Genomic DNA, 15,132 nt, shown 5'->3' on the forward strand with positions numbered 1-15,132 from the left:
GAATCAATGCCGAAAAAGGCATCTACTATGAAAACAAAATCAATAATAATTCAACACAAATCAAGAATGTTTCAATGCCGAACGAGGCATCTATTACAGAAGCAAAAGCAATAATGAATTAATGCCGAATGAGCCATTTATTTATTACCCTCTGCTCAGCCTGTGGAGGCGGACACCCTGCATCAAAGGGTACCTGCAAAGCAAACGTAACGATTACGAGGTCCGTAATTCCGCCTTTTGCCGGTGCACCCCGAAAGCTTTCATTTGTTAGGCTGTAACGTGGACCAGCTGTTTTATTTCGACATGTGCTTGCCAATGGGCTGCTCCATTTCATGCCACTATTTCGAACTTTTCAATGCCTTCCTAGACTGGGTAGTGCAACACGAAACAGGTAGCAATTCAACAATTGACTACCTCGACGATTTTTTGTTCGTCGGGCCCAGAAAAAAAAAATAGGCATAATCCCGGTGGGTGTAACCGCCATAGGCACCTGGCTTTTATCCCAATAACGAAGCTGCCCAGCAGCCATATCACGGTTTTAAATACGGCTTTTTATCCCCTTCAAATTTAGTCAAATAATCTAAAATCCGTGCGCGCTAAATAATCTAAAATCGGCACGAGAATTCCCCAAGATTTTACCTAGGCAAATTGGCGTTCCCATTTACATTATTGCCATTCAAGAATTTCACAGTCTCGCCTTTAGGTATTGTTCCCGAAAGGAACCCAGAAAATATCGGCTAATACATCACCTTTCCTACCCAAAATGCAATTCGGTTAACGACATAATACCCCCAGAAGACACTTCCGTAACCTACGCCTCATTTGACAGAGCGGCCGAACTCGTGCGTGAAGTGGAGCCCGGTGCCCTGCTTGCAAAATCCGACATATAGTCTGCTTTCTGTCTATTGCCCGTGGAACATCAGAAATACCACTATCACAAAAAAAAAACGGTCCGTGCAACCTGCTTCCTTTCCTCAGCATCGAAATAGATAACAACTAAATGGTTTTTCTTGTTTACCGGCAGATAAATTACAAAAAACACTGCAAGTGCCAGTGGGCACAGCTTTTTCACGCGTTTATCATCAACAACAAAGGGCATTGCCCAGTCGTGCCAAAAAAAAAACCACAGACTCTACCCCTCCATGAGGCCGTATTTGCTATTCTGTAGAACATTCTTAGAATTCTACAATGGGCACACATGCGTCTTGCCGAAGGAAACGCCAAGCAAAATTTTGTGTCTAGCAGTTGTTGGAGATTTATCAAATGGCTTTGTCGTAATCTACAAGGACCAATGGTGCGGTTCCCAATTAAAATATGATAACATCAGATTCATTAACCTAACACCCGGGAATCACAAAAAAGCTTAAACAGCATGTCCTCTTCTTCCCCGCCCGTTCTCTCACTGTTGCGCCGCCTAGTGCTATTATACCTTAGACACAACATCTAGTGCCACGCCAGAGTTACGTCTATTGTGGATAAGATTGTTAACTCTCTGTTATCGTTCGATTAGCAGGTCTTCAAAGTCTTCCTCCTCAATGCACAGCCATCGGGCCTACAGTGTCCTCCCTACCTTTGGGACATGGTGGCCAATAACTGTTGCCCCTAATCCGCTCCTCAGTGACACTGGCTACCCTACAGGCTTATGGTAAGTGGTAAGGCATGGGAAGAATGGTGCTCGTTAATTAAATGAAGACCAGTCGATACGCGCGATCGGGCGAGATGCGGCGTTAGTAGAACTCCTGAATCGGCTCAAGCATAAAGGTGCGGCGGGTACATTAGCGCAATGAAATTTAGCGGGTATAGCCTTTTTCTTCCAGCTTTTGGGGTGGGACGACGTAACTAAATATTTTTTCATCAAGCAAGCTGTTAAAGGCTGGAAATGGCTACAACCTAGTCAGGAATGTCGTCGCCCCGTTTCTTCAAGTCTGTTGCATCACATTATCGCAATCTCTATAACAGTGTGCAAGTCACAATACGAGTTAAACCCAATCGGATATCATACTTGATATATTTTTATCTAATCCCTAATATCTACAGCATTTACAATCGCATTCTTCGCGGCACCTCGCATTAGCAAACTGGTGTTGCAGTCAAAATCAGCATTGACAGGCGGGTTAATCAACAAAGATCTCCTCATATGCAGCGACGCTTTGAGCATTAGGGTGCAGATAGAGGGACGTGGGTCTTGGTCAAGGCGTTAGACAACCCTATATGCCCAGTGAAAATACCTGAACTCTATAGAGTTATAAGACACGCAAGTAGATTCTCTCTCACACACTGACGGGTCCCAGCCGACATTAACCCAAAGGAATACGGGACGCATTCTTTCAGAATAGGGGCAGCCACCGAAGCAGCTAGGTCCGGTATATTGGAAGTCGAAGCACAGCGATTGGGCCATTAGAAATCCGCATGTTTTTGCAAAATATATACACTGTGTTCCAAATTATTATGCAAAAAGAGTTTAGGAGTGATAAAGTTAGAATTTTTTTGCTTGTCATTTAAACTCATTGATGGTGATGTGTGTCAGGGCTCTTTATATCACTGAAAGCAATTGCAGATACCTGTGCAAATTAGTTTGGCAGGTGTGTCCAAATAAAGGCAAGACTACTTAAGAAGGCTGTTCCACATTATTAAGCAGCCTACATTTTTTGCCAAAATGGGAAAGAAAAAGAATGTGTCGGCTGCTGAGAAGCAACAAATTGTGGAGTATTTAGGTCATGGCATGACTACAATCAACATTGCCAAGACACTTCATCGTGATCATCGCACAATCAAGAAGTATGCAGCCGATTCCCAGCACACACGTGTGCGTGCTGTTAAAGAAAAATTGAGGACTCTTTCCAACAGGCAATTGCGTCAGGTTAAAAGAGCCGCTGCAAAAATGCCTTGTCATAGCAGCAGACAAGTTTTTGAAGCTGCTGGTGCATCCAATGTCCTCCGAACAACAAGATGCAGTGTCCTTCAGAGGTTTGCAGCTGTGCGTAAGCCATCCTGTCGACCACCTCTATCCACTGCACACAAGCAGAAACGGCTCCAGTGGCCAAACGAGACATGAAGACTGACTTCCAAACTGTTTTGTTCACCGATGAGTGCCGTGCAACGCTCGATGGTCCAGATGGAGGGAGTGGAGGATGGCTGGTTGATGGACACCCCATGAAAACATGACTAAGGCGCCAACAAGGAGGAGGTGGAGTAATGTTTTGGGCTGGAATCATGGGGAGAGAGATTGTCGGCCCCTTTAGGATCCCTGAAGGGATAAAGATGAACTCCATAATCTATGTGGAGTTTCTAAAACAGCACTTCCCGCCATGGTTCAAGAGGAAGAACCGTGCTTTCCGCAGCAAGATCATTTTCATGCATGATAATGCACCGTCTCATGCTGCAAATAACACATCTGCATCTCTGGCTGCTATGGGCATAAAAGAGGACAAACTTATGGTGTGGCCACCATCTTCCCCTGACCTCAACCCCATTGAGAACCTCTGGAGCATCATCAAAAGGAGTGTCTATGATGGCGGGAGGCAGTTCACATCTAAGCCACAGCTCTGGGAGGGGATTCTGTCCACAGGCAAAACAATTGAAGCACAAACCATCCAAAAACTGACAAATTCAATGGACGAGAGAGTTCAGAAGCTTCTTTCGAACAAGGGCTCCTATGTGCAAATGTAACATCACCTAGAATAAACTTTTGACTTGAAAACTGTTTGATTTCATTTTGTAATAAGCTGATAATGCTTATCATTTCATAATTGACCATTTTTTGTTCAAAATAAAAATAAAAAGGTTGAAAACTCTGCGGTGCATAATAATTTGGAACATGCCTTTTGAGTGTTTATTATTTTTCAAAATATACTGTTTTCAAAGGCAGTTTGTTCAAAAACATTGCAATTATACTAGAATATTAGATGACTGGAAAATAACAGTGACTGCAATTCATATAGGTAATTTAGAGAAAATATGAGGAAATATTTTTTGCATAATAATTTGGAACACAGTGTAAGACCAGACATGCTCTAACACATCTTGTCTCTTACAGGCGGTTGTAAGCCCACAAGTTAGGTTGTAAGACATTCTTTTGTTTATTAGGCATGCAAAAGAGCCAAACTGCACTCAAGCATTAAATAAATAAATAAATAAATAAGTTGTGGGTCCCCGGAACTAAGTCAATTCGCAGAGTCATCACTGAGGCATCAGAGGGCTGCGGTAGCAGCAAATCTTCCCAGGGATGGTTAAAATTCCTAAGACGGCCAAAGGGCCGGTGGTTCTGGTGTTGCACGCCGGCGGTAATGACTTAAAGAAAAAAAAAAAATGGCCGAGCTGTACACAGTGATGTCAACGGACATAGAGCGTTTTGCCTGCTTATTGCCGGATATGGTGGTGGCGTGGTCAGAGATAATACCACGAGCGGTCTAGTAAGGAGCTAAAGATTCTAAAGCCAGTGACAAATTAAGGAAAAAGATCAACACAAAGATGGCAAAATTCGTCAAAGTGAACTATGGCATCAAGGTTCGCCACCACGAGCTTCGGAAAGACAATTCAAATTTACTAAGACCGGACGGCGTTCATCTCACAGATATCGGGCTCGATATATTTTTCACTAATTTACAGGATAGTGTTGAACAGGCCATAATGATGTTGTGTGGGGGACGGAGTCCTGTGTAGGTCATACACATGGTCCTCCGTGGCGGTAGTGTAGAGGGGGCAAAGGTTCGTAACTGCTCATCGGCTTCTTGCCACCAGCAGTGATGGGGATTTCAGCATTGAGTCTGTTGCGAATTTGTACTTGCCTCTCTCTGCTTACAAAATTTAATAAATTGTGACCGACCTGTTCAACCCATCCAGGCCTGTTGGCATTTTTGTTATTACGGGATTGGTGGGAGGCGGGAAGGCACGGATTACGTCACACGGGTCTCTGCAGTCTTATAGAGGTGGATGCTACGACATAAAAACGTTCTGATAATGTGACCTCTCGCTTTCTTGTGGAGCAGCCCGCGTATTGTTAAGCACATAATTTGCATTCCGCTAAGTAAACCTCTTGTGTGATGTTACAGTTGATGAAGGAATCAATACTATATTGCATCCTCTTGTTGTAAGATGAAAAAGACGGAGTTTTGACCATAAGTTTGCATCTTGCACATTTGTGCCACGTCTAAAGCTACCTATGAAAGATAACCAGGTTATGTGAGCGGGAGAGGGACAACCGCATAAACCTGGAGATAACGTCTCTCCTAATGAGCGGAATATCTGGCTCCAGATGGCAGTATGTTAGCCAATTTTTCATCTTCATATAATATTGGTAATTTTTTTTTAAACTAGATGTAATAGCCTGGTAGTCAGTGCTATATGCTGCCACAAATGTGATAGCTTCACATCTTATTTTTTGTACAGGTATAGGAGGGAATTATGAACAATGCCAAATATCAGTTAACTTTACATCCAAACCTTCAGGCCTGTGCTAAAAGGCTGAAGATGAAGAAGAATTTCACCTTTCAGCACAACAAAGACAAAAGTGACTTCCGAATCACCATAAGAACGGCTTCACCAGAGGAAGATGGAAGTTCTGGATTGGCTTAGCTACTCTCTTAGTAGGATTTTTTCCTGGTATTTTAATAGAAGTGTGAAGACTTTATATCCACTGTATGGCTTAAGGATTCCACCTCAACAGGTGAGCCCAATACACAGTCATTACACATTAAGACCTTACACCATTTATTCCACACTGAACAATACGTTCACATTACTGGCCCTACAACTTCATTGACATCAGGTGATGAAAGATCTTTTGTCCAAAATAGACAACATTTCAGACAATTGGAGACAACAAAGAAAGCGATTTCCAGACTCACCTGGAGAACAGAATGGTTAGGTGATTAAATGCACCCTGCCCAACAGATGTCTACATTTCCAGTGGAGTGTGATATGTACAGAGGTGTGAACTGTGACCTATATATTGACTGTATTGTCTTCTATACAGTTTAATGAGCTTTGTGTTAAATTGCGGTCATTAAAATTTTTAAAAAACTGCTTGGCCTGCTACAGTTCACATTTTTAGTTCCAAAAATTGACTACTGTCTCCATACAGTTTATATCTGCTTTGTGTGAAGTTACGGAGGTTTGAAATTTTTAAAAAACACTTGGCCTGGAACAGGTGACCTAATTTTATTTTATTAAAATGTAGTTTCAATTAATCAAGAAAACTTAGTTTCCAGAGACCTAGCAATTGCAAAATGCGTAAGGTGTGTGGTGAGGGACGGGAAGTGCTGATGATGGTGCACGTAGAAGGCGAGGACGTGGGTAAGGAGCATAAGCAACACGCGCATCCACGACACATAGCTTCCTGTACCACTCTGCAGGGAGGCAAGAGTAGAGACACCACTTATGTAGCCACACCAGTGTGAACAAGTGGTCGGTTGAATAGCAGATGCTTCCAGCACCACCCAGTCTTCCACACAGTCCAGTCTCACCACCCAAGAGTCTGGATCACTTAATTTTCACCCTGATCCTCCTTCCTTCCACCATGTTGAGTCCCAGCAGACCTGTGATCCCACACTAGGACACTCCGAGGAGCACTTTGCATCATCATTTCTTGATTGTGGCTTCTTACTCTGCATGCTCGAAGAGGGATAGGAGGACATGCTGTTTAGTGATGCACAAAACGTAGAGCAGCCAAGGCCAAAAGACCATGACGGTGGGGAATGGTACATTTTGTAAAAGGAGGTAAATGATGATAAGACACAGTTGCCAATAAGTCGGGTTGTTGTTAAGTTACCAATTCAGGAAGACCAGGGCAGCTCGTTGTGGTGGAAGACGAGGTGGTGGAAGACAAAGTTACTGACCCAACCGAAGAAGCTGGCATGCAGAGCAAGGCCAGCAGAACTGAAGGGGACAGATTGGCAGCACCGAAACAGGCAGGAATAGGCAGTAGGGTGAACAGGGAGAGAAGGCGGGAAATTATTCCGCCGACACTCGTGAATTTTCCTTCAAAGAGTTAGATGATCCCCACGCTGGTACTTTTTTAAAGAGAGTTCTAAGACAAAAAAATGGTAATTTACAACCTGTGTAATGCCAAGATCAGCAAGGGCCTGAATACTAAGAGCCTAACCACCACCAGCAGGCACATGTCATCTAAGCACCTGACTCGGTGGGACGAACGATTGGGTCTACAATTGCTGCCAATGGGTGACACCACTGCCTCTTCCCCTGAGCTAGGTGATGGACAATCCCCTGTCCATGACACTATTGCAGATGCCTCCCACCCTGCACATGTTATTGCACATTCTGAGGCACCGTTATTATGTGCTACCAAATCGTTGTTCAAGCACAGCTGTCATGGTCACTGTGTGTCTGGGCGCAGGTGTTACCGCAAGGCGAACCCATAACACACGTGACCCTGGATACAGCGCCTCCAGTGGGGCGAATTTAAATAATAATACGTGCAGATGGATACACCGCCTCCACCTGGCGAATTTAGGTATTACACATTAATAAACATTCTGGAAACCCCGCCTCCAGTATGGCGAATTTAAATAAGGGGGACCTGGGAAACATTAACAATGGTGGGCCCTGCAATAGGGAAAGGGAATTGGAGACCTCCTGAGCTCCCCTGAGCCAGTGTCCCTGCACTCCTAACGTTCCCTATGCCGGTTTCGCACCGGGCGCCGCACGCGTACCTCAACGCCCTAGCTCGCCCTGACCCTAAACCCTCACTAGGGAATTGGTCGGTGCGGAAACTAATCCCACCACTGCACTAATAACACACATGAGGAAAGAGACAATACAGGGGAAACACCACTTAGCTTTGCTCTGTTGCGTGCGCTCCTAGCAACAGAGCCCTCCACCTGAGTGCATCTTCTCCTCCACCCGGATCCATCACCATAACAGGATCCTTCACCTTAGTGCAACCTTGGAGCAGAGTCCAACACCAGTTGCAGCTGCTTAGAACCAGTCCCAAGGATGAGTTCAGCTGCTGACACGAAGTCGAGCATGCTTGAGTCCAGCTCAGCGGCCAAGTCCCACATGGTGAGTGCCACTCTCCATAGTCGCCACTCCACCAGCCCATGCAGACACTTCCCGCTGACACCATCACTGCGACTCCACCACGCCATGCCAGCCCTTCGTCCAGACACCATAGCTGACACTCTTCCCCCCTGGCTAAGCTGCGCAGGACTCCTCACCAGCTCCATCCGTCCTCCAGGCTCTCCAAAAAACAGAGTGAACACAAACTCACAATATCACAGGCCGTGATTGCACACCTCTAGCACACCTTTATAGGGTGTAACACCTGATACATGATTAAGTGCACAAAACCTAAAGTGCAATATCAAAACCACCACCGGGGACAGTCAAGACACCTTGGAACTTTCCAAAGTAAAAAAAGTTCACCCAGTGATTTAAAACTGTCAGATCACTTCAGATCATGACAACAGCATTCAGCTGTCCCTATCCCAGGGCTTGAAACGAAAAAGAAAATTCTCAGCCACCCACCTATGGACCAAATGCTAAAAGTGCACATTTCCAGGCTACTTGTCATGGAAATGTTGCCTTTTCAGCTTGTATATACACAGGATTTCTGCAGACTCATGGCGGCAGCTGTCCCTTGATACTTGGTCCTCAGCAGCCACTATGTCTCCCGGTGTGGCATCCCCACCTTTTACCAGCACGTGTCCAGGAACATCACCCATGCCCTTACCAATGCACTTACTGGGATTGTCCACTTAACGACTGATACGTGGACACGTGTTATGTCCCCTAGTCCTTGTGTGGCTGTCCTGAACCCAAACTCCTGGTTCATGTGTGGCCAGTGCCAGAACCTACTCCCTGGTCCTTGTGTGGCCAGGGCCTGAACCTATTCCTTAGATCCGTGAGTCTGGACAGCTATACCAGTCTCCGAATTCAGTCCTGTCAGTGACTCCTTGTCAGTGTCGTTCTTGCTCAGTATCCAGAAGCAGCATAGTCAGAGCAGAGCAAGAGACCGTGTCAGTGTCTGCGTGTGTGATCCTTGGGGTGAGCAGCAGCAGTACCGGAGACTGTGCTGGAGTGGTACCCGGCCGCTATCAGCAGCTCAAGCATGACTCCACCATCAGGAGCTCCAGTGAAAACGAGGAACCCGATTAGCTACGCCTCTCTTAGGTAAGCCCAACCCTGCTCCTATTTCACCTCCTCATTCCCGCTGCATTTTACACCCATATTATAGATGCACAGTGTTGTTATCACATATAGTGCTATCACATTATCACCAGATATCACCTATATTTAAAACCTCCATCCCAAAACTGTCTGGTCCGGAGAATGAGGAGAACGTGACTCTTCTCTGCTTTATTTAATGGTGGCTCCTCACCGGGGCTGTTACCTGTGGGACCGTACTCTGTGCACCGTTCATCACGCTTTTCTTTCTCCATTATGGCTGTAGTATTATTATTTTCAAATTTTACACCCGGATATCAGATCTGTGAAAGAAATAATGGAAAAATCACAAACAGAAGGAAAAGTAACACAAGAAAAAGACCAAAGGAAAAGTCACATGGAAAGTTCTAGATGACCAGAGAAGATCGGTAAAGAGGAGCCGTCAGCTCTCCGGACACGACGGCTTTAGTAAATCCTCATATTCTCCATTATATGATTCTGGAGCATCTCTCTTTATATCTCAGCGTTGTACCGTTCCTCTGTTATTCCTACTGATAATGTATGAATATATGGACAGCTGGGTGTTACCAGGTGAGGGGGTGTCTGCACAGTCCAATCAGTTCACAGAGTCAGTGTATGGACATGCCCCTTTAATAAATATAATGTAAATGCCCAGTTGTCAATTTATTCATAGCTAAGGACCCCCGTGCCAAAATCATCTAGAAAGTTTTTACTCAGAATCAATACTTTTCTTGCTTTACGCGTTTTACATGCAAAGAAACCAGGATCTGGTGACTGCGTCTGTGTCTCCGTCCGTGTAATGTGACTCCACGCCGGGAGGTCAGACGTGGATATTACCAGAAGAGGCTCGTGTGGTCACAGGATCCTTCAGATCTAGATATGTTGACAGAATAGTCCAAGGCCTATTAAACACTTCATGGACCAGGGATTTTGTTTGCTTTTGTTTTTTCATCACAGGTGAGGGATATGGTTGTTTTTCATTTTTGTTTTTTACGCGACACCAGGGATTCAATGGAATTGGCATTAGGTGAGTATTACTTGTAGTGCTGCGGTAGCACAAGGTGCAGTGATGAGGCAGTGACTTAAAAAGTTCCAACACAAAGTCTCTTTAATGCAGTTACTTCACAGCATTAATGTCCAATTCACACAAGTGCGTAGCATTAATTTCCAATTCACAGCACTGAATAGTACCCAGTATCCTCCAGATCGGAGCCGGGAACCATGCCCTCAAGTTTGCAGGCGATAAACACGCTAGTCCTCCTTCGGGCACAAGACAGTCTACCTCCAGTTCACCGCCGGGCACAGGACAGTCCACCTCCGAGACCAGTTGCCGTAGCCGACTGCACCGCTGTGGGTGCCAGGCCTTTGAGCTGCATGGCTCCGCGTGTCTGTGTTGCCTCACATGGATGGAGCACTGCAGAGCCAACTGCTCTGCCCTCTAGCACACACCAGACTGACACTGGACCTGACACACCCAAACCCTTTACTGCAGGGATTTTAAATGGGATCTGTGGCCTTCAGTCACATGGAAAACCCGGGCCTGGAATGAAACGGACTGCACAACTACCATCCTGCAGTCTGTTTCAAAATACAAAAACCCAGAGCAGGTTTTCCCAACTCTGCCCTGGATGCTAGCATGCCCAAGACTAACACTTATTTTTAGTCTCCTCTGCAATCACAGCTGTCTGCAATGCACCCAACATGGCCTCCATACGCCTCCGTGCGCATCCTGGGGAGAACACACAGTGACCTCTACCTGTGACAGCAGTCACTGCCTCACATACTGTTCATTTGTTTTCGTTTTTTTACAGGGAATGTAAGGCTGTATGCCCACGTTGCGTTTTTTAAGCATTTCTGCAGCGATTTTAGACAAGCGTTTCTGCTGCGGAAACGCTTAAGAAAAGCATCCAATGTAATTATAATGGTAAACGCACATGTTGTGCTAATGGTGCGTTTTTTTCCGCTGCGGAAACTCTAAGCGGAAAAAAAGCAGTGTGTTCATTAGTTTTGCGGAAACGCACGCGTTTCCGCATACATTCAATTGTATTGCAAAAATGCACAGGAAAACGCATGCTAAAACGCTTACAAAAATGCTTACAAAAGCGCTTCATAAAACGCATGCGTTTTCCCGGGAAGAGGGTGTGCGTTTCCGCTAAGGAATATTCTGCATCAAAAACACAATGTGGGCACATAGCCTAAATGTTATTTAAAAAAAAGTAAAACAGCCAGTGCGAGTTTTACAATGCGATTCTCGGACGAAAAATACGGCAGTGTGTCTCTGCCCTTAGTCATGTACGGACGAGCTGCTCTCCCTGATTAATGCTCTAAATGCTCAGTGAAAAACAGAGAAGCAGGAAGAGAAGCTCGTTGTCACAGGACCATAAGTATGAAAATAGGCATTAGACCTACCGGTAATTATGTTTCCAGGAGTCCATCCTGACAGCACCAGGGAGGACGTCCTTCGCCTCCTTGCAGGGACAGGAAGAACACACAAGAGGTTGAAAACAGTCTCCACCCACATTCCCTCAGTGTTTTTCCAAGTACCACACCGTGGATGATGCAACTGAACACTTTATTTATAGAATCATATTACAACATATGACATAATTAATTCGGGAAGGGAACTATCCGTGCTGTCAGGATTGACTCCTGGAAACATAATTACCGGTAGGTCTAATGCCTATTTTCCAGGACGTCACTCCTGACAGCACCAGGAAGAATACCAAAGTATCCCCTTAGGGTGGGATGACTGCCTGGAGAACCATTCTCCCGAAAGCAGTCTGCTGGTTAGACAACACATCCAATTTGTAATACTTACAGAATGTGTCCAACCTGGACCAGGTTGTGGCCTTACAGATTTGGTTTACCGAGGCCCCTGTCCTTTCTGCCCAAGAAACTGATAGCGCTCGTGTTGAGTGAGCTTTTAACCTTTCTGTGGGGGGACCCCCTGAGAGACATATATCAAACTGATTAGTGACGTTATCCATCTCGCAATGGAGGATTTTGAGGCCTTTTTCCCTCTATTTTTCCCCCCAAAAAAGGATAAAGTTTATGGTCCTTCCTCCAACCCTCCATGACCTTGATGTAGTCAATAACTGCCTGGCGTACGTCTAATTCGAGTAGGGCTCTTTCTTTGTTGTTTGAGGGGTTCCCACAAAACAAGGGCAAGACTATCTCCTGGTTTAGGTTTTGAACAGACGAAATTTTTGGACAAAAAGGTGGGATCTAGTCTCATAATTATTCGATCCTCCCAGATTTGGAGATATGGATCTCAGATGGATAGGGCTTGTATCTCGATTATACGTTTAGCCGTGGTGATAGCCACTAGGAATGCTACCTTCATGGTTCGATGTGAAATGAGCATCTACTGGTTTTGGATAAAGGGATTTGAGCAAAGGGACCGAAGGACAAGACTAAGATCCCATGGGGGGGACTGACCTCCTTATTGTGGGACGTAACCGCTGAGTAGCCCCGATAAATCTTATTACCCAGGGGTGGGAAGCCAAGGGGTAATCGAGAAAAGAGCTTAATGCCAAGATCTGGACCTTCAGCGTGCTAGGCCTAAGTCCTTTATTAACCCCTTCCCGACCAATGACGCCACATAAGCGTCATAAAAACATGTGCCAGTCTGACCAGTGACGCCTATGTGGCGTCATGAGTTTAAAGCTCCCCTGCGGGTCAGGTGACCGAGGTCACTGAAAGGTCATCTGACCCGCAGTACAGGGGGCTTTGCTCTTCACCACAGGGGGCGTGGCTTTGCCTCCACGTGGCTACGATCGCTCTGATTGGCTGTTAAAAGTGAAACAGCCAATCAGAGCGATAGTAATATTTTATCAATGAAAATTGATGAAATATTACAACCCAGCCATGGTCGATGCTGCAGTAGCATCGGACATGGCTGCAGACCGTGATCCGACCCCCCCTCCACCGACTCACGGGGCCGATCGGCCCCCGATACCGACTGACGGCGGCAATGTGCCGCCGCCGTCATCATCGGCTCCCCTCGCCCTTCTCTAGGCTCCCCCCACCTTCCGACCCCCCCTTCACCCCCCCGGTACCTCCGATGTTCCTCTCCAGCTCCCGGTGTCCCGCGGTCCTGCTTCATGGGCGCCGCCATCTTGGAAAATGGCGGGCGCATGCGCAGTGCGCCCGCCGGCTGAAGATTTATTCACTCATTTTGATCACTGTGATGAACTCTCACAGTGATCAAAATAGAATGAAAAGTAAATAAACCCACTGTTTATCAGCCCCATAGGCAGGATCAACTAATAAAATAATTTTTTTTTATTTTTATTTTTCCATTAGGGTTAAGGTTGGAAAGAGTGTTAGGGTTGGAAAGAGGGTTAGGGCTAGGGATAGGGTTGGAAATAGGGTTAGGGTTGGAATTAGGGTTAGGGATGGAATTAGGGTTAGGGATGGAATTAGGGTTAGGGATGGAATTAGGGTTAGGGATGGAATTAGGGTTAGGGTTGGAATTAGGGTTAGGGTTGGAATTAGGGTTAGGGTTGGAATTAGGGTTAGGGTGGAATTAGGGTTAGGGTTGGAATTTGGGTTAGCGTTGGAATAAGGGTTAGGGTTGGAATTAGGGTTAGAACTAGGTTTAGGGTTGGAATTAGGGTTAGGGTTGGAATTAGGGTTAGGGATAGGGGTGTGTTGGGGTTAGGGTTATGGTTAGGGTTGGGATTAGGGTTAGGGATGTGTTGGGGTTAGGGCTGTGGCTAGGGGTGTGTTGCGGTTAGGGTTGGAGTTAGAATTGAGGGGTTTCCACTGTTTAGGCACATCAGGGGGTCTCCAAACGCAACATGGTGCAATTATTGATTCCAGCCAATTTTGCGTTCAAAAAGTCAAACGGTGCTCCCTCCCTTCCAAGCCCCGACGTATGCCCAAACAGTGGTTTACCCCAACATATGGGGTATCAACGTACTCAGGAAAAATTGCACAACAACTTTGCTGGTCTAATTTCTCCTGTTACCCTTGGGAAAATAAAAAAATTGGGGGCTAAAAAATGATTTTTTTGGAAAAAAAATGATTTTTTTATTTTCACGTCTCTGCGTTATAATCTTCTGTGAAGCACTTGGGGGTTCAAGGTGCTCACCAGACATCTAGATAAGTTCCTTGGGGGGTCTAGTTTACAAAATGGGGTCACTTGTGGGGGGTTTCTACTGTTTAGGCACATCACGGACTCTGCAAACGTAACGACGACCGCAGACCTTTCCATCAAAGTCTGCATTTCAAAACGTCACTACTTCCATTCTCAACCCTTACGTGCGCCCAAACAATAGTTCCTCCCCACATATGGGGTACCAGCGTACTCAGGACAAACTGGACAACAACTTTTGGGGTCCAGTTTCTCCTGGTACCCTTGTGAAAATAAAAAATTGCGCACTAAAAAATAATTTTTTGAGGAAAAAAGAATATTTTTTATTTTCACGGCACTGCGTTATAAACTTTTGTGAAGCACTTGGGGGTTCAAAGTGCTCACTATGCATCTAGATAAGTTCTTTAGGGGGTCTAATTTCCAAAATGGGGTCATTTGTGAGGGAGCTCCAATGTTTAGGCACACAGGGGCTCTCCAAACACGCCATGGTGTCCGCTAACGACGTACGGTAATTTTAATTTCAAAAAGTCAAATGGTTCTCCTTCCCTTCTGAGCCCTGCCGTGCGCCCAAACAGTGTTCCCCCCACATATGGGGTATCGGTGTATTCAGAACAAATTGCACAACAACTTTTGTGGTCCAATTTCTCCTGTTACCCTTGTGAAAATAAAAAATAGCGTGCTAAAAAATCATTTTTGAGGAAAAAAAATGATTTTTTATTTTCACTGCTCTGCGTTATAAACTTCTGTGAAGCACCTGGGGGTTAAAAGTGCTCACTACACATCTAGATAAGTTCCATAAGGGGTCTAGTTTCCAAAATGGTGTCACTTGTGGGGGTTTTTCACTGTTTAGGCACACAGGGGCTCTCCAAACGCGACATGGTGTCCGATAA

At 45.5% G+C, this 15,132-nt stretch overlaps 1 protein-coding gene and 1 long non-coding RNA gene across 2 annotated transcripts in view; one reads left to right on the forward strand and one right to left on the reverse strand.

Moving 5' to 3' along the window:
* The window catches only part of LOC141053930 (uncharacterized), a 114,237-nt gene that overhangs the window by 44,480 nt on the left and 54,625 nt on the right, over positions 1–15,132 (reverse strand). Inside the window, exon 2 of the mRNA XM_073551100.1 lies at positions 9,338–9,446. Coding sequence (XP_073407201.1) covers positions 9,338–9,398 — 61 coding nt within the window. The 5' untranslated portion in view covers positions 9,399–9,446. The remainder of the gene's footprint in view (positions 1–9,337; positions 9,447–15,132) is intronic.
* On the forward strand, positions 1,448–6,024 carry LOC141053952 (uncharacterized). The gene is made up of 2 exons (XR_012221299.1): positions 1,448–1,645; positions 5,389–6,024. It is a non-coding gene; the product is annotated as an uncharacterized lncRNA (long non-coding RNA).

The sequence above is a fragment of the Dendrobates tinctorius genome, unplaced genomic scaffold, assembly GCF_039654945.1.
Source record: "Dendrobates tinctorius isolate UK_male_01 unplaced genomic scaffold, ASM3965494v1 ptg000173l, whole genome shotgun sequence".
NCBI lineage: Eukaryota > Metazoa > Chordata > Amphibia > Anura > Dendrobatidae > Dendrobates > Dendrobates tinctorius.